Here is a 23,438-nt window from a genome sequence, read left to right as displayed (position 1 = left end):
GGAGGTCCCAAAGATCCCTCTACACCTTCGGCTTGTGTGACCTCTTAGTCCCCGCCTCTCCAGGTCAGCTGCTTTGACCTTTCATATGTTGTTATTCAAACAGGTGATACATGGTTTTACCCCTTCTTTCAGTCATGCTTGGTGGTTCAGGGTGTGCAGAACAAGAATGTTATTTTGTGTGAAATAGGTAAGATCTACGGGGGGGGGGGGGCAATTTCTGAAAGTCACACTTTCCTACACTCCAGGGACCATGAGACTGGGTGTCCAGATTCCATGGGCCTGTGCCGACATACTGTCTGAATGAAGCAAGTGACCAGAGCCCAAGAGCATTAGACAAGACTGCCAAGTCTTTTATTTCTCCAAACAGCCATTCCAAAGTGCACAAATCAGTCACAATGTTATTTAAAAAAAAAAAAAAATTTAAACATCTGTTAATCAAGTGTTACATTTAATGAAAATCCTGACAGAAAAAAAAAAAGATATGAGACAAATAGAGAGAGCCAGTCATCCAGAGCTGAGGTTCTGTCATGGGGCACCTCCCTTCCGCTAAAGAACAAGTTGCTATCGGGGGCTGGGGGCTCTGTGACATCATCAGGTGTGTGGGTCAGATGCACTGTACTCAGTGAGGCACTTAGAGGCGGGAACTTGCAGATGTAATATTCCAGTTGGATGGGTGTAGTCTGGGACCTATCCTATACTGCAAAATCCAATAAGCAAAAAAAAAAAAAAAAAAAAAATAGAGCAAGCCAGCCTGCATCACCAAGCAGCCTCATTCAGGTCCTATCTTGTCAGGCCCTCATTATGACATAAGGAAAAAAAAAAGAGAGAGACAAGAACTGGAGACAACTAGAAATTCCTTTGAGGTTACAGCACTGATTCGTTTAGATCTGATTTCTCCTCCCTCCTCCACCCATGCTTCCTCACCCCACAGACGGACACGCCGGCATCAGGTCGCCCTAGCTTTCGATCTGTACTGGGATTTGCCAGCAAAAGAAACTTTGGTCTCTGTCATCCTTAAGTTGCCATTCCACCAACAGTTTTATCTGGAGAAAGAGAAAAGAATTGGGAAAGAATGAAACAAGGACCTCGCTTTAATCCAGAACTGGTGTCACGATGGTCCCCACGTGTAAACTGTAACAAAATGCCTAATTCTTGCGCATTTTCCTTCTTAGATCATAAAGGCTGCCGGGGATGTGTGCACATTGAACAAGGTACACGCCAACCCAGTTACTGTAACTGTAAGTTTTGTCTTACTGTTATATTTATTTATTTAAGAGGCAAGGAAAGTGAAGTACAGAGAAGCTAAAGGGATATAAAGATGACACTGGTGACTTGTGAAGGCAGAGATCACAGCAGCTAAGCCCTTAAGAACTCATGTCAGACTGACACACCCACAGTCTACCAGGGAGAGACAAAGTGGGTGTCCCTCTAGTGGCACTGTGATAGGATAACAAGAGTTTACTAGAGAATGCGGTGCTGGGGGCCAGGCAGTGGCACACCTGGTTAAGCGTTCACAGTACAGTGCACAAGGACCCAGGTTCAAGCCCCCGGTTCCCACCTGCTGGGGGCAAGCTTCGCAGAGTGGTGAAGCAGGGTTGCAGGTGTCTCTGTCTCTCTCCCTCTCTTATCTCCCCTCTCCTCTCAATTTCTCTGTCTCTATCCATTAATAAATAAATAAAAATATTAAAAAGAGAGAGACAGCAGTGCTTCAATAGCTCCTGGGATTAGCCAGGCAATCTTAGCTTCGGATAACTTCATTTCCAATCTATTGCTGTCCCCTTGTGGTTTTCCTAGAGGTAGGATTTGCCAGCAGAGAAACCTTCTCCCAGGACCTGCTTCTGTTCGTTCTTGAGGGGGTGCTCTGACCAGGTGGAGGTGGTCACGAGCTCCTGCCCTGCACAAGGGTTCAGAAAATTTTTTTATCTACATTGCAAACAAGCTTTTTTTTTTCTTTGCGTTAAGTGTCTGATGGTCAGTCTAAGTCATTCCAAGTCCTTGCATATCTGATACAGGCCCTGCTCAGAGTGCTGTCGGTCTCACTGCTCTTGCAGGCAGTGGGAGGCAGACCCACCCACAGCTCCCATCACTTTGCTGTTCTAGATCACAGCTGGGGTGGGGCACGTCTGCCTGGTGCATGGGAGCCATCTCTGGCTTTCCACTCTCATGGTCCATAATCACTTCCGTTTCCAGGTCAGGTTCTCTTGTGGCCTCTTACTGGTAACGTTAGCAGTGTGTTTTGTGCGCTTCGGGGGTTAAGATGAACAAAGCGCCATCGGACAAAATATCAAGTACACAGGGAAATGATGCTATCAGGAGCTGGACAAGGTTGCTGCTTGAATAAAATGTGATGGCTACCACCTCAGCTGACGCAAGAAAATTTGGGACTCACATCATACATGCTATCACTGGAACAGCACTACAGTGTGTGGCTGTTATTTGCAAAAATGGTATCCTGAGGCCCAAGTATACCATCGGGCTACAGACAGAGAATGAAAAGATGCAAGAGAAACTATCTCATGACATCGAGCACCCAGACTTATACCCTTTACCTCAACCTTTACTCTCCAACAGGAAAAGGCAGGGATGCATTGGATCAACCTTCTCGTGGTGCATCCCGTGAGTACCCATTTATTGGGGAAACTGACGATCCTTCCTAGCCGACTGAATCCACATGGATCCCAGTCACTTTCAAAGCCAGCAACAAGCAGACATCAGGCTCAACCTGACGCTGTTGACTGGCTACAGAAGAAGGGCAAACGCTAGAAGAAGAAGGCAGCAATTCTCCAACCTGTGCTTCCTGCCCTCAGTCCGCACCTTCCTAGTCTAATCACAGGACTGTGATGTCAACAGTGCACTTACAGAGGGGTATTCACTCTTCACGGGCAGTTTATTCAGGTAGCTATAGGTCTTGGTTTTCTGGATGGGGCAGCTGATTCCACTCTTACAGCCGTCGGGTTCAGGAATGGGAAAGGGAACTCTGACGGCCATCAGAATGCCGTGCACCACGGCCGTGCTGTTTTGAGACTGGGTATCTAAAATGAAGAAACAGAATCAGAGAAACAGTCAATTTCTAAATTCTGAGTTTAAAAAAATTGGATATATTCTCAAGCAGTGACATCACTATAGTTAAAAAAAAAAAAATCAGAAAGTACCTCTATGAGTGCTAGCATTTTGCTCCTAAATTTAACAATTATTGAATTGTGTAGTAGTTAAGCTCATACATTACAGGGCACAGGACCCAGATTCAAACCTCAGGTCCCCACCTGCAGGGGAAAAGCTTCACAAGTGGTGAAGTAGGGCTGCAGGTGTCTCTCTGTCTCTTTCCCTTTCTTTCTTTTTAGTTTAATTTAATTTACCAGAGTACTGATTAGCTCTGGTTTATGGTGGTGCAGGGGGATTGAACCTGGGACTTTGGAGCCTCAGGCATGAGAGTCTCTTTGCATAACCATTATGCTGTCTACCCCCCTACCCCACCCTCCTCCATTTGATCTCCCCCATCTCTCTCAATTTCCCTCTGTCTCTATCCAAAAATAAATTTTAAAAAATATGACTGAATTGTGCAAAAATAAATAAATAAACTGGGGGGGGGTGCAGATGTACTGTTTTTACCAGAATGCTATTTGGTTCTTGGTATAATGACGTCAGGGACTGAGCCTAGAGCCTCTGGTGCCTCAGACATGACAGCCGTGCGCTACTATTATGGGTTTTCTTTGCTCTTAACCCCATCTTGCCTTTTCATTATCTTTTTAAAAAAGAGTTTTCTCAGAGCTACTCATATAAACTATTCAACCAGCTAAGTGATTTGGGGCTGAAAGGTTTCTTTTACTACCCACAGCAGCTTCTGTCAAATTGTATTGCTATCTTTGCGCCACGTGTGCTTACCCCGCTGCGCTACTGCCTGACTCCCTGTATTATGTTATCTTGAGGAATTGTATCTATCCTGTAATCTCACAATCTTGTAAACTACTATTAATCACAAATTTTAAAAACGGCTTGACAAAAAAAAAAGTAGTGGTCTGGTTTCTGAATCCCCAAATATCTTGCCAAAGGATTCCATTAGAAATTAAAGAAAATGGGGGGGAGTCGGGTGGTAGCACAGTGGGTTAAGCACACGTGATACGAAGCACAAGGACCAGAGTAAGGATCCCGGTTGGAGCCCTGGCTCCCCACCTGCAGGGAGTCGCTTCACAAGCGATGAAGCAGGTCTACAGGTGTCTCATTCTCTCCTCCTCTCTGTCTTCCCCTCCTCTCTCCATTTCTCTCTGTCCTATCCAACAGCAACGACATCAATATCAACAACAATAACTACAACAACGATGAAAAACAAGGACAACAAAAGGGGAAATAAATATTTTTTTAAAAAAAAAATTTAAGAAAATGGAGCAGGTGAACTAGCTCATTTGATTACTGTGCTAATTTGCCATGTGTGAAACCTAGGTTGGAGCTTGGCCCCCATGGCGTTGATGGAAGCTCCAATGCTGTGCTCTCTTTTAATCTCTCTGTGTCTACCTAACAAATAAAAGGGGGGCAGGCAATGGTACACCTGGTTAATCACACACAGTACTATGAGCAAGGACCTATGGAAGGCAACGGGTTCAAGTCCCACTCCCCACCTGAAGCGGGATCACTTCACAAGTGGTGAAGCAGGTCTGCAGGTGTCTCTCTCTTTCTCTTTCCCTCTCTGTCACCCCTCCCTCTCTCCATTTCTCTCTGTCTCATCCAATAAAATGGAAAACAAGGGGAAAAATGGCTGTCAGGATCAGTGGTTTCTTAGTGCCAACACTGAGCCCCAGTGATAACCCTGAAGGCAAAAGAAAAAAAAGAAAGAAAATGAAGAGGGAATATTTGAGAGGGAATGTCTAATGTAAAAGAGAGAGGCAGCCCTTAGAATCAGTGTAAGATGAAAAAGACACATTTCTTATTAACCTCCATCGTCCATATTGCAAGTTAAGCAAAAGGAATAAATACAGTAAAATTAAGGCAACCAGAGTTATGAGCCATTAGGGTAAGCAAGAGATTAAGAGTATCTGGTTCTTTCCTCTATGGATAAGGGATGGTTTCTCCTTCAAGGTACTTATTTTTATACTATTATTACTTGGAAAAACATAGGGCCCAGCAGAGTCTTAAGAAAGAAAAAATCTAGTATTAAAGACTTACTGCCGGGCCTAATTTAGAACAAGAGGGGAAATACAAAGTAACAGAGGACAGGCACCTTGAGATGTCTTGTTAGATGTCTTGAGATGTCTATTTCATCTAGCGTCACAGGACTGAACATGAGGGAAGGAGGGCTGACAAAATAGCTCACTTGCATAGTGTGCTGCTTTGCCATGTGTGTGATCAGGTTTGAGCCAAGCACCTACCACACAGAAGGAAGAAGCGTCAATGTTGTGGTAACTTACTTTCTCTCTCTATTTCTCTCTCACTCTTAAAAATAGAAAAGAGGTAAATGAGGTAAGTATTCAAGGTTGATGGACACTGCAGAGATAAAGGTTTTTTTTTAAAACTTTAAAAAAAATAAATAATAAATATTAATATTAATAAATATTCCCTTTTGTTGCCCTTGTTTTATTGTTGTTGTAGTTACTACTGTTCTTGTTACTGATGACATTGCTGTTGGATAGGACAGAGAGAAATGGAGAGATGAGGGGAAGACAAGAGAGAGACAAAGAAAGATAAGACACCTGCAGGCAGTAGCACAGTGGGTTAAGCGCAAGTTTGTGTGTGTGTTTTTTTAATCTTTGTTTATTGGATAGAGACATCCAGAAATCAAGAGGGAAGGGCATGATATGGAGAGGGGCAGACAGACACCCGAAACACTCCACCACTTGCAAAGCTTTCCCCCTGCAGGTGGGGACCAGTGGCTCGAACTCAGATCCTTAAACACTGTAACATGTAAGCTCAGCCAGGTGTGCCACCACCCAGCCCCAAGATAAAGACTTCTTATTCCTTCTAGATTCTTAGCAATCTGAAGGTGATGACTATGGTATCTGAAAGCAACATTTTCAAAAGCATTTTTTTAAATTGAAAAAGAAAGCTGAGGGGTCGGGCGATAGTGCACCAGGTTAAGTGCACGTAGTGCTAAGCACAGGGAATAGTGCAAGGATCCCAGTTTAAGGCCCCGGCTCCCACCTGCAGGGGAGTCACTTCACAGGCAGTGAAGCAGGTCTGCAGGTGTCTATCTTTCTCTCCCCCTCTCTGTCTTCCCCTCCTCTCTCCATTTCTCTCTGTCCTATCCAACAACAATGGAAAAGAAATGGCCCCAGGAGCGGTGGATTCATACTGCAGGCACCGAGCCCCAGTGATAACCCTAGAGGCAAAAACAAAATAGAGGGGCCAGGTGGTGGCACACCTAGTTGAGTATCACAGTGCCCCAGTCCCCACCTGCAGGGGAAAGGCTTTGTGAGTGGTGAAACAGGGCTGTAGGTGTCTCTGTCTCTCCCTATCTCCCCCTACCCCCTCAATTTCTAGCTATCTCTATCAATGAATAAAGATTTTTTTAAAAAGTTAGAAAAAGACTTTGAATGAATGAATGAATGAATGAATGAAAGCAAGCTGAGATTTCTTGCCTTCCCCCTGAATCTCCACTAGTATGTTCCCTTACAAAGATAATCACATGTTAATTGTACCTGCGTCACCAGGCAGGACACAGACTCAATGGCTGAACTATATATTGCCTGAAATGACTTTCTGGGTGGGGCCCTGGAGATTATATAATAGCTGTGAAGAATGACATTCACATCTGAGGTCCTGAGGTCCTAGATCCAACCCTCAGTACCATCATAAGTCAGAGCTAAGTAGTGCTCTGGGAGAAGAAAACCAAAAAGGAGGAGAAGGAGGAGGAGAAGAGAATATGGAGGTATCATGCCCCCCAACTTCAGTTTAAAAGCAATAGAAACCAAAGCATCATGGTACTGGAATAAAATGGAAACTTGGATCAATGAAGCAGAATCAGAAACCCCAAAATGAGCCTCTACAGATACAACCACCTAATATAGGACAAAGGGGCTAAAGCCATTCAAGGGGTAAAGATGGTCTCCTCAGCAGATGATGCTACATACAGAAAAGTGAAACCAGGCCACCCCCGGCCCCATACCCCACTGTCAAAAAACATGGATTAAAGATCTAGATATTAGACCAGAAACTCTAAAATTTACAGAACAAAATGTCAGTGAAACTCTGCAGAACCTTCATATCAAAGATGTATTTGGAGAAAAAACAAAAAATGGTTTTGAAGGAGCTCCAGTCTATAGAATTGGAATCTGGGCAGGGGTTCTGCAAAACAACTCTCATGCCTGAGGCTCTGAGGTCCCAGGTTCAATCCCCAGTACTGCCATAAGCCAGAGCTGAGCAGTGCTCTGGTAAGAATGAAATGAAATGAAATAAAATCTGTTTTTAAAAATGCAGACCATAGCTAGAAGGAGCTAATTAATATGTTAATATTCTCACAAAAGATTTCTGTGAACTATGAGCCAAAACAGGACAGAGAAAAGTCCAGTTGTGTTGAGCTGTGAACACACATGGCAACTCCTTGTTTAAAGGAAGTTTCACCCCTCCCAAACTCTGGGAAGCAGGAGCATGAGAATCCAGTGTAAGAAGAGTGCCTAGAGGGGGTCGGGCGGTAGCGCAGCGGGTTAAGCGCAGGTGGCACAAAGCACAAGGACCGGCATAAGGATCCCGGTTCGAGCCCCGGCTCCCCACCTGCAGGGGAGTCGCTTCACAGGCGGTGAAGCAGGTCTGTAGGTGTCTATCTTTCTCTCCTCCTCTCTGTCTTCCCCTCCTCTCTCCATTTCTCTCTGTCCTATCCAACAATGACAATAATAACTGCAACAATAAAACAAGGGCAACAAAAGGAAATATTTAAAAAAAAAAAAGAGTGCTAGAGGCACCATGACTGACCCTTGTATACGGCAGCCAGAAGGGAGGTCACAGAATTACAGACTCCAACTCTCCCTCCCTCCCACCCAGCTCCGAGGGCTGGTGTTATTTTCTAAGATGAATTTGAAGGTAAAGCCGCTTGTACTCACTACTGGTGAAGGTGACATTGACACTGTATGACTGTCCTTTGGAGAGTTTGCAGGGCAGGCTGGGACATGGAGTCACGTTCACTTCTTTTATGGTCCCAACAGTAGAACCTGCAAGAGAAGAGAAATGCATTGAAGTGGGAGGGAAAACTAAAGGCAGAGACTGTGCTCAACTTAATGCCAAGTGCTCTACTCTTCTAATTAGGATAAGTGACTCTCTGTGTCAAAGTGTTATGTTTTCAATAGCTTGTTTCTTGATCAAGAAAAAGGTTAATATTTTTATATTAAAGAACTGTTAGAAGGGAGCTAGGCGGTAGTGCAGTGGGTTGGGCACACACGGCGTGAAGCGCAAGAACTGGTGTAAGGATCCCGGTTCGAGCCCCCAGCTCCCCACCTGCGGGGGTTCACTTCACAGGCGGTGAAGCAGGTCTTTCTCTCCCTGTCTTCTCCTCCTCTCTCAATTTCTCTCTGTCCTATCCAACAACAACAACAGCAATGACAACAACAACAATAACAACAATGATAAACAACACAAGGGCAACAAAAAGGGAAAAAAAATAAGAACTGTCAGAGGCTATAGCCAAGAAAGATTAAACTACAACTAAAGGAACTTCAACCATTCCTCAGCTGTTTTTCATTCTTTTTAGAAATTTATTTATTTATTTTACCATAGCACTACTCAGCTCTGACTAGTGACTGAGCCTGGGATCTCTGGTGCCTTAGGCATAAGAGACTGTTTCCCAACTGACGGTACTATCTCCCAATCTCTGCCTTTTTTTTTTTTCTCCTTTTCTTTCCTTCTCTCTCTTTCTTTCCTTCTACCAGGGTTATTGCTGGCGTTCAGTGTCTGCACAACTCCACCATTCCCAGAGTCATTTGCTACTGCTTTCTTTTCTAGTAGAAAGAGAAGGATAAAGGGAGGGGGAAGAGAAAAGAGAAGAGGAGAAGAGAGGGGGGAGGAGGAGAGGGAGTGGGGAGGGGGGAGGGGAGGGAACAGGGGGAGAGGAGGAGAGGAGAGGAGAGGAGAGGAGAGGAGAGGAGAGGAGAGGAGAGGAGAGGAGAGGAGAGGAGAGGAGAGGAGAGGAGAGACTGAGCCCTGCAGCACCACTGCACCGCCAGTGAAGGCTCCTGCCTGCAGGTGAGGATCAGGGGCTTGAACCTGGGTCCTCACACGTGATGATGTGTGTGTTCTATCAGGTACCATCACGCCATCCCCATTCTTTCTCCCCCCCCAGACTTATTAATTTATTTATTAATATCAAAGGGAGAAAGAAGAAAAAGCATCACTCTGATATATGTGATGCTAGGAACTGAACCCAGGACCTCATACTTCAGGGTTTTTTTTTAATATTTATTTATTCCTTTTTGTTGCCCTTGTTTTATTGTTGTAGTTATTATTGTTATTGATGTCATTGTTGTTGGATAGGACAGAGAGAAATGGAGAGAGGAGGGGAAGACAGAGAGGGGGAGAGAAAGACAGACACCTGCAGACCTGCTTCACCGCCTGTGAAGCGACTCCCCTGCAGGTGGGGAGCCGGGCTCGAACCGGGATCCTTATGCCGGTCCTTGAGCTTTGTGCCAACTACTGCCCGACTCCCTGTGCTTCTCAGTTTAATGCTTTATCTACTGTGCCACTTCCCAGTTCACCAAGATTATTTATTGAGGGGAAAAAAGAGAGCCAGAACACCATTTGGGCATATGGGATGCCAGGGGCCAAATGTGGGGCCTCATACTTACAAATCCACCAGCCACTCTGCCACCCCCTAGGTCACTTATTTTTCATTCTTAATGGCAAAGTGTCACATTTCAAAGTTAGCCATGAAAACGTTTGCCTTTCCTCTAATAATCAACTAAAGCCCTAGTGACACAGGGAAGGAAACAACCTGAGGACTTGGGGAGAAGATTCAGGCTTACTCAACCCAGTCAAAGGTCTGGAGTCAGTAGCACCGCCTACTCCCTCACCGCTATTCTGTCTGTCCTGTGACTTCAGCCTTCATGTTCATTGTGGTTTTCAGAGCTTTCCTCTGCTCACACTGTGTAACCTTTCCCCAAAACTCCTGGCCAATCCTCAGCCCAGGGCTTCTTGAAATCTCTTCTTTGTTCTTGAACCAATCAGTTCTGTCACAGCTGATTCCAGAGTCATACTCAGAGGAATTACTAGGCAGGGGGAGACAGCATAGTAGTTACAGGAGAGGAATTTCAGGCCTGAAGCTCCAAAGTCCCAGGTTCAAGGCCTCGTACCTCCATAAACCAGAGTTGAGCAGAGCTAGTGTCTGTGTGTGTGTGTGTGTGTGTGTGTGTGTGTGTGTGTGTGTGTGTGTGTGTGCTGGTGTCTTTCTTTCTTTCCTTCTCTCATTAAAATAAAAAAATAAAATGAAATATATTTACAAAAAAAAATAAAGAAAGAAGAAGAAAGAAAGAAAAAGAGGAAATATTCTCTCAACCCTTAACAGGAAGTTCCTACAAACTGTGAATTGGGAAGTACACTCTATCCACTGTATTGCTGAGCTGGATTTTTTTCCCCAATTGTCTGTTATGTTGACGGGAGAAACTGAAGAGGCTCGCCTCAAATTATGACCAGTTCTTTAGGACTCTAGTCCACCCCTCCCCGAATCAAGGAGATGGGGCTGGTGGAACAGCTCTACTGGATGGTGCCCTGCTTTACCCCAACCCCCACTGCATTAAAGGAAGCTCTGGGGATCTGGGGAAGAGGTCTCTGGCTTGCTCTCTCTCTCAAAAAAAAAAAAAAAAAAATCCTGTAAATCAGCTTTTCCTCAATATAGTGATAATGGAGTTAAAAAAAAAATGAAATGATGAGAGGTCAGTGTTATAGCTTCGGTATAAGCGGTGGGACAGAGTTGAGCCTCACTTCACAAATAACTGATTCAGTCACCAAGAGGGTAGAAACACAGACACGCAACACTATGACCTGACCCAGACTTCCTCCCTCGGAAGTACCTTCCTGGCCTAGTTCTCCAGAGATGCTCGGAATAATATCTTTGCAAACACTGCGTGTGCTAAGAAAACACTAGTCAGATGTAGGAAAGTACTAGGAATAACAGAAGCAGGGTTAATCTCACTTGCCAGTACTGTTTCTAATTATTTCAAAAAACAGCTTATGAGGGGCTAGGCAGTGGTGCACTCCATTGAGCACACGTTACCATGTGCAAGAACCCGGATTCAAGCTCCTGGTCCCCACCTGCAGAAGGCAAGTTTCAGGAGTGATGAAGCAGGTCTGCAGGTGTCTCTCTTTCCCTCTTTATCTGCCCCTCCTCTCTCAATTTCTGTCCTATCAACTGTAAGAAAAAAATAAAATAAAGGGAAAGCATTTAAAATAAATAAATTCATAGTGACTCCCTCAAGGTTTGGGGGGGATGGAGTCCTGGTAAAAAGAAAAAAAGAAAAAAATGTTTTTTTAATGTATTTATTTTCCCCTTTGTTGCCCCCGTTTTTCATTATTGTTGTTGTCGTCATTGTTAGATAGGACAGAGAGAAATGGAGAGAGGAGGGGAGACAGAGAGGGGGAGAGAAAGACAGACACCTGCAGACCTGCTTCACCGCCTGTGAAGTGACTCCCCTGCAGGTGGGGGGCTCGAACCGGGATCCTTAAGCTGACCCTTGCGCTTTGCGCCAAGTGTGCTTAACCTGCTGCGCTACCGCCCGACTCCCCCCAAAAAATGTTTTATGACTCACAAACTAGGTTCAATTTAGGAGTTTCTTTTTTTTTTTTTTAACCTGGGCCAGTGGGGCCTCCGGCATGGGACTGAGAGGCACCACAGCCGACATCTCCCCAGCCCTCAGGAATCGTCTAGTAAAGAGCACACCACTGAGGATAATGCTGGATGTTCCCCACTCACCTTTGAACTCTCTTTAAAAGGAGACAAAAATTAGTCATAGCAGATGAGCAAAGGGGAACTAAGCAAATTACTAAACAGACACAACTAACTTTCCTACCTTATTATCTAATGAGCCACACCAGGGAAAAATCATCCAGTCACCTTCCATGAAACACAGGATATTTTATATATAATTTTATTTATTCATTGAGAGAGAAAGGGGGAGATAGAGAATCCAGAGCACTACTCAGCTCTGGCTTATTAAAAGTGGTGCTGGAGATTGAACCTGGGGCCTCAGAGCCTCAGGCACAAAATTCATTTTGCTTAAACATTATGGTAGCTCCCCAGTTCCATGATTTTCTTTTTAAAAAAATGTTTTGGGAATTGGGCAGTAGCGCAGCGGGTTAAGTGCACGTGGTGCAAAGCCCAACGACCAGCTTAAGGATCCCGGTTCGAGCCCCCGGCTCCCTACTTGTAGGGGAGTCACTTCACAGGAGGTGAAGCAGGTCTGCAGGTGTCTATCTTTCTCTCCCCCTCTGTCTTCCCCTCCTCTCTCCATTTCTCTTTGTCCTATCCAACAATGAAAACATCAACAACAATAATAACTACAACAATAAAAACAAGGGCAACAAAAAGAAAATAAATATTAAAACAAATAATGACTTTATAAAAAAATGTTTTAAAATATATTGTTTTGGGTAGGGGAAATAGCATAATGGTTATGCAAACAGACTCTCATGCCTGAGGCCCCAAAGTTCCAGATTCAGTCCCCACACCACCATTACCCAGAGCTGAGCAGTGCTCTGGTGCGCTCTCGCTCTCTCTCTCCCTGCATCTCTCTCAAAAATAAAATAAATAATAAAATATTTTAAAAATACATATTGTTTTAATGAGAAAGAAAGAGACCAGAGCACTGCTTAGCACTGGCTGATGGTGTTGTGGGGTATTGAACCTGGGGTTTTGGAGCCTCAAGCAAGTCTTTTTGCATGAACATTCATGATCACCCAACACAGGATTTTAAAAACAGCACAGGTTTGGGCACAAGGCTCAAGTCATACAATGCGGCCAGCAGGGAGATAACAAAACAGTAACTCAAAAAGGCTTTCCTGCCTGAGGCTCTGAAGGCCCAAAGCTAGCCAGAGCACCACCAGAAGACAGAACTGAGCAGTGCACTGGTGAAACTATTCCATCTGAAATTTGAGGATGACTGCTCCCAAACTGCCCTTGTCCACTGCCCTGACCCCTTTCTTCCTTTTTTATTTTTTTTAAATAAAGAACTGTTTATTATAAGCATTAAGGGAAGAAAGAGGAACATAAGATCATTCTGGCTCATGCGTTACTGGAGTTCAAACCCAGGACCTCATACTGAGGGTTCAACACCTGATCCACTGCGCCATTTCCTAAGCGGCATACTCCCCATCCCTATCTTTGAATCCTGTCCTGCTATCTCCAAACCAGAGTGAAATCTATATAGATATAGATGGACAGACAAATAGATAGGGGTGGGGGATGGACAGTAGAGGTGAGTGCAACTTGGCAGCAGCCAATCTTAAGTTTCGAATAGAAACTTTGTGTTTTGTTTTTCTTTTTTTAGATGGACACTGAGGGAGAAAAAGAGACCACAGCACTGAAGCTTCCTGCAATGTGCTGGTGGCCAGGCTCGAACCTGGGTCACACACACACACACACACACACATACGACAAAGCATTAGCCAGTCTGTGTTGTGTCTTTTAATTAATTAATTATTTAGTTTATTTATTTACTTATTCCCTTTTGTTGTCCTTGTTTTATTGTTGTAATTTTTTTAATTGTTTTTTTTAATATTTTATTTTATTTATTTATTCCCTTTTGTTGCCCTTGTTGTTTTACTGTTGTAGTTATTATTGTTGTTGTCATTGTTGGATAGGACAGAGAGAAATGGAGAGAGGAGGGGAAGACAGAGAGGAGGAGAGAAAGATAGACACCTACAGGCCTGCTTCACCGCCTGTGAAGCGACTCCCCTGCAGGTGGGGAGCCGGGGTTCGAACCGGGATCCTTATGCCGGTCCTTGTGCTTTGTGCCACCTGCGCTTAACCCGCTGCACTACAGCCCGACTCCCTAATTCTTTGTTTTTAAAGATATTTTTATTCCCCTTGTTGTCTTTTTTCAATTACCGTAGTTATTATTGTTGTTATTGGTGTCGTCGTTGTTGGATAGGCCAGAGAGAAATGGAGACAGAAGGGATGACTGAGAAGGAGAGAAAGACAGACACCTGCAGACCTGCTGCACCGCCTGTGAAGCGACTCCCCTGCAGGTGGGGAGCCGGACTCTTAAACCCGTCGGTGGACTTCACGCCACGTGCGCTTAGCCCACTGCCATACCGCCCCACTCCCAACTCCCATGTTGTGTCTTTTTAAACAATTTTTTTTTCAGTCCAGACAATGGCAAGATTGCTGTCTGCTCACAGTATATACTTGACCAAAAAGGGTGAGTACAAATCTTCATTAGTGTATATTTTGAAACATTTGTTTATTAATGAGAAACTGAGACCCAGACCAGAGCACCACTCTGACACAATATGCAAAGCCAACACTGTGCTACCTCCCGGGACACTAAGTGTAAATCCTACAAAGTCCTGTCACCTCATCCAGTCTCCAGAAACTGCACAGCTGAAGCAGAGCGAGTGCAGTGACCTGCATGCCTGCCGCTGGTGGGGGGGGGGGGGGCGAGAAGCCTTAACTCTGCCATCCCACTCTCATTCTTCTGTTCTCAGTCACCACTGCAACTTCCCCACTCCAGGCTGACTTGTTTTCTTTTTTTCCAGGCAGAGCCAGAGAGCCAGAGAGAGCACTAGAAGGTAATCACAGCACTGAAGCTCCCCTCTGTGCCACCGGGAGCAAGCACAGCTTCCTTCGTGTCCGCGTTAAGTGCTTTTCCTCCCTGAGCTCTACTCAGCTCTGGCTTATGGTGGTGCAGGGGTTGAACTTGAGGCCTTTGCTGCCTTAGCCATAAATCTTTCTGCAAAACCATTATGATACCTCCCTAGCTCCCACCCCCCCCACCCCCGCTTTGTAACACCGTATTGGGCAAGTACTAAACTAAAATACATAGCAGCTCATAAATTAAGTGTTCAGAACACAGTAGTGCTACGTAAGTGGTTACTGTTATTATTGTCATATTAGGGCTGTCACTGAATTTAATCTGTAACAGCTAACTCCTGGGTGGGCTAGCAAGTTCCCCTTTGACACAAAAGGTGTGGATAAAAAGTGGGGGTCCAGCAGTCCAGGGGGTGGTACAGTTCGTAAAGCACTAGACTTTCAAATATGAGGTTGGCAGTTCAACCCCTGACATCACATGTTCCAGAGTGATCAAGTAATGTTCTTGTTCCTCTCTCTGTCTCTGTCTCTCTTTCTCAAATTGATAATAGTGACTATGCAAAAGACTTTCGTGCCTGAGCTCCCAGAGGTCCCAGGTTTACTTGCCCACACCACTATAAAAGCCAGAGCTGGGCAGTGTTCGGTAAAAAATAAATAAAATCGGGAGTCGGGCTGTAGCGCAGCAGGTTAGGCGCAGGTGGCGCAAAGCACAAGGACCGGCATAAGGATCCCGGTTCGAACCCCGGCTCCCCACCTGCAGGGGAGTCGCTTCACAGGCGGTGAAGCAGGTCTGCAGGTGTCTATCTTTCTCTCCCCCTCTCTGTCTTCCCCTCCTCTCTCCATTTCTCTCTGTCCTATCCAACAACGACAACAACAACAACAATAATAACTACAACAATAAAACAACAAGGGCAACAAAAGGGAATAAATAAATAAAATAAATATTATAAATAAATAAATAAATAAATAAATAAAATCCAGCGGTAAAAAATAAATAAAATCCAGCCAACAAAATGGGAGTCTTTGACTCTCAAAAGCAGAACACATGAAAACAGACCGTGAACTGCAGACTGAGAGAACATTATCTGCTTCACTGGCTGGCTCAGTACCAGTGTAGGATACAAATCAGAGACGCCACTTGATCTGTCTCAGGCTGTATCTGCTGCAGACAATAGTTTCCTCATGTTGACCAACAGTCTCTTGGTCCCAGCTTGCTTCTCTTTTTTTAAATTATTTGGTTTTTTTAGTTTTTTTTATTATCGTTATTTATTGGATAGGACAGTCAGAAATTATTGAGAGGGTAGGGGAGCTAGAGAGGGAGAGAGACAGACACCTGCAGCCCTGCTTCACCACTCGCAAAGCTTTCCCCCTGCAGGTGGGGACGGGGGTTCAAACCTGGGTCCTTGTGCCTATAACAAGTGTGCTCAACACCTGCCCCCCCCCAGCTTGCTTTTTCATGGTGACAATATTCTCAAACTATATACTTAAAGAGAACTAGCTTCCGTAAACTATAGCTTTCTTTACAAGAAAAAAGAGCACACCTGGTTGAACACAGACATTAGCATGCAGGGACCCAGGTTCAAGCCCCCTGCTCCCCACCTGCAGGGGAAAAGCTTTATAAGTGATACAGCAGTGCTACAGGTGTCTACCTCCCCCTTCCCTCCCAAATTCTCTGCCTCTACCAAAATATATATGTGAATATGTGTATTTTAAAAAGGAAAAATACACTCACACATGCACATAAATATAGGAGGGGGAAACAATCGGAGTATCTATTACTCTGGCACACGCAGTGCCAGGGGTTGAACTCAAGATCTCATGCTGGAGAGTCCAATGCTTTATAACTAATCACTGTGCAACTTCCTAGGTCACTAAGTTAAAGGCTTTTTGGGATGTGTGTGTGTGGGGGGGGAGGGTTAACCAGAACACTGCTCAGCTCTGGCTTATGGTGGTACTATAGCTCGAAACTGGGACCTCTGGTGTCTCAGGCATGAAAGTCTTTTTGCAAGACCATTCTGCTACCTCTCCAGCCCTAGATAGAAGTTTTCAGTGCTCAGAATCTCTTAACTCCTCTCAAGACTGTAGCAAGTGATCTAGCAGGAATTAAGTACAGAGTAGTATTCTGTAGCTCCTTCACCCCATTTTCTGGTCTATAAGAGGTTCTTAGACAACCAAAGTCAACAGAACAAACCCCTCAGAAATTAAAAGAAACTCATTTGTTTGGTTCCATTAGTCATTTAAGGAAATGCCACCCCAAGGGCAAGAGGAGAAGAATGGAACTCAAAAGCCTTTTGATGTGGGCACTTAAGTTTTTACACCGCATTTCCCAACTCAAAAGTAAATTGAGGTGGCGCACCTGGTTAAGCGCACACACTACAGTGCACAAAGACCCAGGTTCAAGCCCCTGTCCCCACCTGCAGGAGGAAAGCCTCATAAGGTAAAACAAGGCTGCCTCTTTCCCTCTCTAGCTACGCCTCCCCTTTCAATTTCTCTCTGTCTCTACCCAGTAGTAAATAAATAAAAAAATCTAAAATAAACAGGATTTGGAAGTGAAACCCATACTCCCTCAAGAAGTTCTTTCCCTACAGGGATCCTTTTTATAAATCAAGAGTAGAACAATGACTGGATTTCTTTTCCTTAGGTTCCCCCCCAACTTGTTTGTTTTTAATGATAATGTTGCCATTGAAACACACAGTGGCTCAAAAACACCCACTATCTTTCTGTCATTTACTGTGAGACCTTAGTTTTCCTCATCTGCAAAACACTAAGGCTGGAATGACTTCATACAGTTAACAGCATCTTCATCCAAATGTTGGCCACTGAGCTTAGTGAGGGGAAAGTCTGTAATCTGCGGCCATAGTTAGTATCTTTCAAGAACCAAATTCAGTGGAACAATATTTCCTAAGTCTTTTGCATAATCATTAAACTATCTCCCCAGCTCTCACGCCTAATAAATATTTGCTGACCAAATATTTATTTACTAGTACCTGGTCAATGGATAGGAGTAAACTTATTCTGTTTCCCATTCTGTTGTATAACTTCAGTGACCTTTTAGTAACTTTTTAGTTACCTAATATCTGTAGAATTCAATGACGGATTATATATGATTTCCAAGTTTCCTTCCAGCGCACAAATTTTATATAATGCCTTTCACCTTTTGTTGATCACTACACTTCTCCACTTCAGAAAAGTTCTGCTGGAACAAGGAGTTCTACATACATTACTGAAGGAACTCAGAATTTCTGTCATTGGATTTCCCAACGTAGGTCCCAAACGCAGGGGTCACGGGGTTAAGAATCACAAGTTGTAACTAGAAACTCAAGATTTATAGGAAGAACTGACTCAGTCACAAACTGCCATAGTCCAAAGGGAACTGGGATAGAATGGAATCGACCATGAAAAAAGGAAACTGACCATTTTGACTTGTCTGGAAAGAACAGAGAAGGACAGGGGGAATAAGAGTTGAGGGAGAGGGAGAGAAGCAGGAATGGAGAGAAAGAAGTCATTCAAAATGACAAAGCATAAAGAGAAGTTGTCCCCCGGCCCCCCACCCCGCGCGCTGAATAAGGACCTTCGGAAGTCTGCCCTACAAACTTTAGGAAACTTGAGCAAGGGGCTCGCTTGCAGGAAGTTTTAGGGACCTCAAGCCTGCGCTCACCTGGAAGCGGCAGCACAGCGAGGCCGGCCCCGGCCCCCTCCCCAGCCCACCGCACGCGGCCGCTGCGGGACCCGCCCGCCGTCGCCCAGGCTCTGGGGCGCCCGGGGCGCAGGGACCCCGGCGGGCTTACCGCAGTCGTGGAACTTCAGGGGCTCGGCCAGCGCCGAGGCGACGAGCGCCAGGAGCAGGGCTGCGGCGGCCAGGGCGCGCATCTCACTTCTGCGGGATCCAGATGCGGACAAGCGAGAAGCGGCCGCCCTGGTCACAAGATAAACCTGGCGGGGAGGACCCACTCCGGCGATGCGTCACCGGCAACCCGCCCGCCCGTGTCCCGCCCCGGAATCCCGCCCCGGAATCCCGAGAGCCAAGCTCTCCCGGCTCGGCGCGGTGCGAACGCCCGCTGCCTCCGCCCAGCTAGAGCTCTCCGCCAGCCGCGGGAGAGGATCCACCTTCGCTCCGCCCACGGCCTCTAGGTACCGCCCCCGCTTCCGCACATGAGAAACACTGCCAGCCAATCAGACTCCAGCTTTTCCCGGCTCGCCCAATAGGCGTGACCGGGGGTTGGGCCTCTGTGAGTCCTGCCCCTTCAAGGCCTTGATTGACACCCGGTGGGCGGGAGCAAGCGGCGGAGTTTGTTGGGGGAATATGGCGGCTGCTCGGGGGTTGACCCTGGCAGCAGCGGGGCTGAGAGCGGTCACTCCCTGGGCCAGGGGCAGGTACTCAGCCTGGAAAGGCGCCCAGGAAGGGGGTTAGGGTCTGCGCCTGTAGGACTGAGGGGACACTGTGGCCCAAGGGGGAGGGGAGGGTTTGGCGCCGGGCTGTCCGGGTGGAGGGTGCCAGGCTTGCTTTGGGGCTGTCGGGGGGTCTCCAGGTGCCCTTCTGCCCCGCTCATCCGCGTCCTGGTAACTGCAGGCTCCCCGCGGCCTCCGCCAGACCCCTGGCGCGTTGGGAAACGTCCTCCAGCCCGGAGGTCGGCGAAGGGCAGATCCACCTAACAGAAAGCTGCGTCCAGGTAGGATGGGGGTCCTCGGGGAACTGCCTTCGCCCACCTTTTTTTTTTTTTGATCCCCATTCCTGCATTTCAGAGGCTTCTGGAAATTACCGAGGGGTCAGAATTCCTCAGGCTGGAAGTGGAGGGAGGTGGATGCTCCGGATTCCAGTACAAGTTCTCACTGGATACAGTTATCAACCCCGATGACAGGCAAGAATGAACGGGGGGGGGGGGGGACTTAAGGACTTGAGGGAGGGGATGGCAGTATCTGAATTAGTTTAAGGTGCACCTTTCCTCACCCTTACTTAGCAGGTTAGCTTGAGGGTGCTTCCTCCAAGGTGAGAGGATACAGTGAAAATTAGTTGTTGGGGGCCAGGCGGTTAAGCGCACACATCATAGTGTGCAAGGACCCGGGTTCAAGCTCCTGGTCCCCCCACCTGCAGGGGGAAAGCTTCTTAGTGGTGAAGCAGGGCTGCAGGTGTTTCTCTGTTTCTCTCCCTCTGTACCTCCCCCTTCCTTTCAACTTGTCTCTATCCAGTGATAAAAATCTTTTTAAAAAGAAAGAAAATAAGTTGTCTTGAGTTATGAGAGGCAAATTGGCTTGTCTGGGTCCATAGGGTAGAGTGGAGAGTCAGGCTGGACTAGATCCCGGGCCCAAATCCCCAGACACTTCCAAGTATCCATCCCGTTGAATCTTCTGCCTTGAAGAAACTCAGCGCCTGTTAGAATAGTAAGAAGTGCTTCCTCTGTGTTTTAGAAGATAGCGGGTGTGCACCTCAAGTTCAGGGGGCGCTGCATTTCCGGTATTTATGATGCTTGTTTGTTTCCTGTCATTTCAGAGTATTTGAACAGGGTGGGGCGAGGGTGGTGGTTGACTCTGATAGCTTGGCCTTCGTGAAAGGGGCCCAGGTGGACTTCAGCCAAGAACTTATCCGAAGCTCATTTCAAGTGTTGAAAAACCCTCAAGCACAGCAAGGCTGCTCCTGTGGATCTTCCTTTTCTGTCAAGCTTTGATGTAATGACGGACGACCCAGAAGTTGCCACCAGTTGTACCACTGTGAAGAATCTGGAATAAGTAGAACTTTAGAGGTCTCCTAATCGTGTGCCTCTCGGTTTCATTTTCTCATCCAGAAATGTTGTGTTTCACCACTATTATTTTCAGAATATGTAGTTTTTATTTTTTGACTTTAATAACATCCCCCCCCATTCTAAGGCCTTTAGACAATAAGATTTAATAGCTGTTTGAGGCCCAATTTGAAGCCTCCAAGGTCCTGAAAGTTGGAGTTATTTCTCTAGCTTTCAAAGCTGCTTGTACAAATGTGTGTAGCTAGCTATGCATAAACACTTCAATACAGAGAATATTCCTAAGGACCAACTGGTGGTGTACCTGGTTGAGCACACATGTTACAATGTGCAAGGACTCAGGTTCAAGCCCCCAGTCCCCCACCTGCTGGGGGAAAGCTTCACAAGTGATGAAGCAGGGCTGCAGGTGTCTCTGTCTCTCTTTTTTCCTTTCAACTTCTCTCTGATCATCCAATAAATAAATATAAACAATTTTAAAAAGATATACTTAAAAAAAAATTCTAATCTACTTGTGTTTGGCTCAGGGTCAGAGATTAGGCAGCTTTAACTCTTGTTACTTGGACAGAAAAGAGGTGAGACAGGCAAACTGAATGTTCTCTTTTTCATCTCACTCTTTCTGAATACCCTAGTTGACATTTATTTTACTAGAGCACTGCTCAGCTCTGGTTTATGGTGGGGATTGAGCCTGGGAGGTCCAAGCCTCAGGCATGAAATTCATTAGCATAATCATATTATCTTCCCGAGCCCAACTTATCTTTTTTTTTTTTTTTTTTTAAGTTATTTTTAATGAAGGAGAGAAGAGTTAGGGGAGAAAGAGAGACAGACAGAGAGAAAGAGAGAGAGCCAGCCAGCCAGAGAAGAAAAAGAGAAAGCAGAGCAGTGCTTAGCTCTGGTTTATTGTGGTGTTAGAGATTGAACCTAGAACTTCAGTCTCAAGAATGAGTGTTTGATAGCCATTATGTTGTATCCCCAATTCTTCTTCTTTTTTATGAGCTCAGCCTTCACTAACCATTTGTTAAGACAGATTTATTTTCCATTCAATCACAAATTTGCTGGGTTGTCAGAAAAGTCACCATGCATTTTTTGCATAGAAGAACAAAAAAAAAGTAAGTCATGACTTTTTCCAGCAACTCAACAGATTCACAAAACCAAGAGCCCATCACCTAAAAATCTTGGACCAAAACTTTATAAATGTCTGAATTATTCAATAATAGCCACTGGGCAGGGGAGATAGCATAATAGTTATGCAAAAAGGCTTTTGTTCCTGGGGCTCTTAAGTCCCAGGCTCAGTCCTACCATAAACCAGAACTGTGCAGTGCTCTGATAAAAAAGGAAATTAGGGGGTCTGGTGGTAGCGCAGCAGATTAAGCACACATGGCACAAAGTGCAAGGACAGGTGCCAAGGATCCTGGTTCGAGACCCTGGCTCCCCAACTGCAGGAGGTACGCTTCACAGGCGGTTAAGCAGGTCTGCAGGTGTCTATCTTTCTCTCCCTCTCTCTGTCTCCCCATCCCTTTCCATTTCTCTCTGTCCTAGCCAACAACATCATCAATGGCAATAACAACAAGGACAACAAAATGGGAAAAACAAAATGGCCTCCAGGTGCAGGCACTGAGCCCCAGCAATAACCCTGGAGGCAAAAAAAAGAGAGAGAAATAGCCACCATGCTCATGTAAACAATGTAAGATTCTGCAGTCACTTAGTGACTGAATCTTTTAAGGTTATGTTGCCTCAGCTGGGCGGTGACACACCCAGTTGAGTGCACCTATTACCTGGTGGCAATTAAAGGAAAAAGAAAAAAGCTCTTGCTTCCCCTACCATATTGTGTAAAACGTTTCTAGTCTCTTTACCAGGAGAGGGCTAAACAGGAGGAGTGTACACCTTATGAAATGGAACAGAGAGCAATGCAGAGGAGGGGGCATTATCTTTATCGATAAAAATATGCCCAGGAAACGACCACCATGCTGCAAACTGCATCATCCCATGGACTCTGCGTTGAAGAAAGATTGTCGTGGGGTCATCTGGACTCTGACCTGAGTGACTCCTGCCAGTGGGCCTCTGAGAAGAGCAGAGTGAATGTCAGCCTGTCTTTCCAAGTGCACGTGTGGTTTTCCAGTGTTGAGCACTCCAGGGATAACTGGGTCTGGGGGTTGTCAGTCTGCAACAGGGACACTCGACCACTGCAGAGCTGACTAGCTCACTGGGCAGGAATGAGGTCTCTTAAGTTATGTTGTTGACTTTATTGTAGTGTGAGGGAGATAAAGATAACAGCACTGCTCAACTCTGGCTTGTGGTGGTGGTACTGGACATAGAGCCTGGGAGTTTGGAGCCTCAGGCAAGAAGTTTTGCATAACCATTATGCTATCTGCTGCTCTAAGCATTTTATTTATACACACACACACACACACACACACACACACACACACTTGGATTGCTTTCCTTTTTTCCTCTCCCTCTTGAATATCTGAAAGATAGCTAGGGGTGGAAGAGGCTTGTTACAATTCAAGTGATAGTTGACAGGAAAAATATTACAGTTCAAGTGAAAAAGAATTTACAGCAATTAAACAGAGGGGCTGTGGTCCTAGGCCTTGTTCTTTTCCCAAAATAAAAGTCTTACATAACCACTAAGCAAGTCTGTCCTTTTTTTTTTTTTTTGATAAGAGACAAGAGTCAGAGAGACCATGCCAGCAAAGCTTCCTTCATTGTTGCACCTGACTGAGCACGCATATGGTGCATCACTCTGACACGGGGGGGGGGGGCTGAGAGAAACTTTGGGGCCTCGTGCTTGCGAGCCCAGTGCTTTATCCACTGCACTACCTCCTGGACCCCAAAATACTTAAAAGTCCGTGGGTCTAGTTTCAAGACTGTCGAATCCAGTAGATCCAGTTATACTGGGTGGGGGGGCAAGGCACTGGCCATAAACACCCATCCGCCCCTTTTGCCCCTCCCTCTATGAAACAAAGCCTGAGGACTCATCTCTCAAACGCAGCCCA

At 45.7% G+C, this 23,438-nt stretch overlaps 2 protein-coding genes across 2 annotated transcripts; one reads left to right on the top strand and one right to left on the bottom strand.

Moving 5' to 3' along the window:
- Positions 1 to 327: 327 nt before the first annotated feature.
- NPC2 (NPC intracellular cholesterol transporter 2) lies at positions 328 to 18,714 on the bottom strand. The gene is made up of 4 exons (XM_007521724.3): positions 18,502 to 18,714; positions 8,025 to 8,132; positions 2,860 to 3,032; positions 328 to 1,043 (listed from the first exon to the last, which is right to left on the bottom strand). The coding sequence occupies exons 1-4, from the start codon at positions 18,581 to 18,583 to the stop codon at positions 957 to 959; spliced, it is 450 nt and encodes a 149-aa protein (XP_007521786.1). The 5' UTR covers positions 18,584 to 18,714; the 3' UTR covers positions 328 to 956.
- A 222-nt stretch (positions 18,715 to 18,936) lies between these two features.
- On the top strand, positions 18,937 to 23,073 carry ISCA2 (iron-sulfur cluster assembly 2). Its single transcript, XM_007521723.3, has 4 exons — positions 18,937 to 19,087; positions 19,284 to 19,383; positions 19,457 to 19,572; positions 20,202 to 23,073. Exons 1-4 carry the CDS (start codon positions 19,017 to 19,019, stop codon positions 20,374 to 20,376), a joined length of 462 nt encoding a protein of 153 aa, XP_007521785.2. The 5' UTR covers positions 18,937 to 19,016; the 3' UTR covers positions 20,377 to 23,073.
- Positions 23,074 to 23,438: the final 365 nt, after the last annotated feature.

Source organism: Erinaceus europaeus, chromosome 16 (assembly GCF_950295315.1).
Source record: "Erinaceus europaeus chromosome 16, mEriEur2.1, whole genome shotgun sequence".
Taxonomy (NCBI): Eukaryota; Metazoa; Chordata; class Mammalia; order Eulipotyphla; family Erinaceidae; genus Erinaceus; species Erinaceus europaeus.
This window is presented reverse-complemented; position numbering and strand designations above follow the sequence as displayed.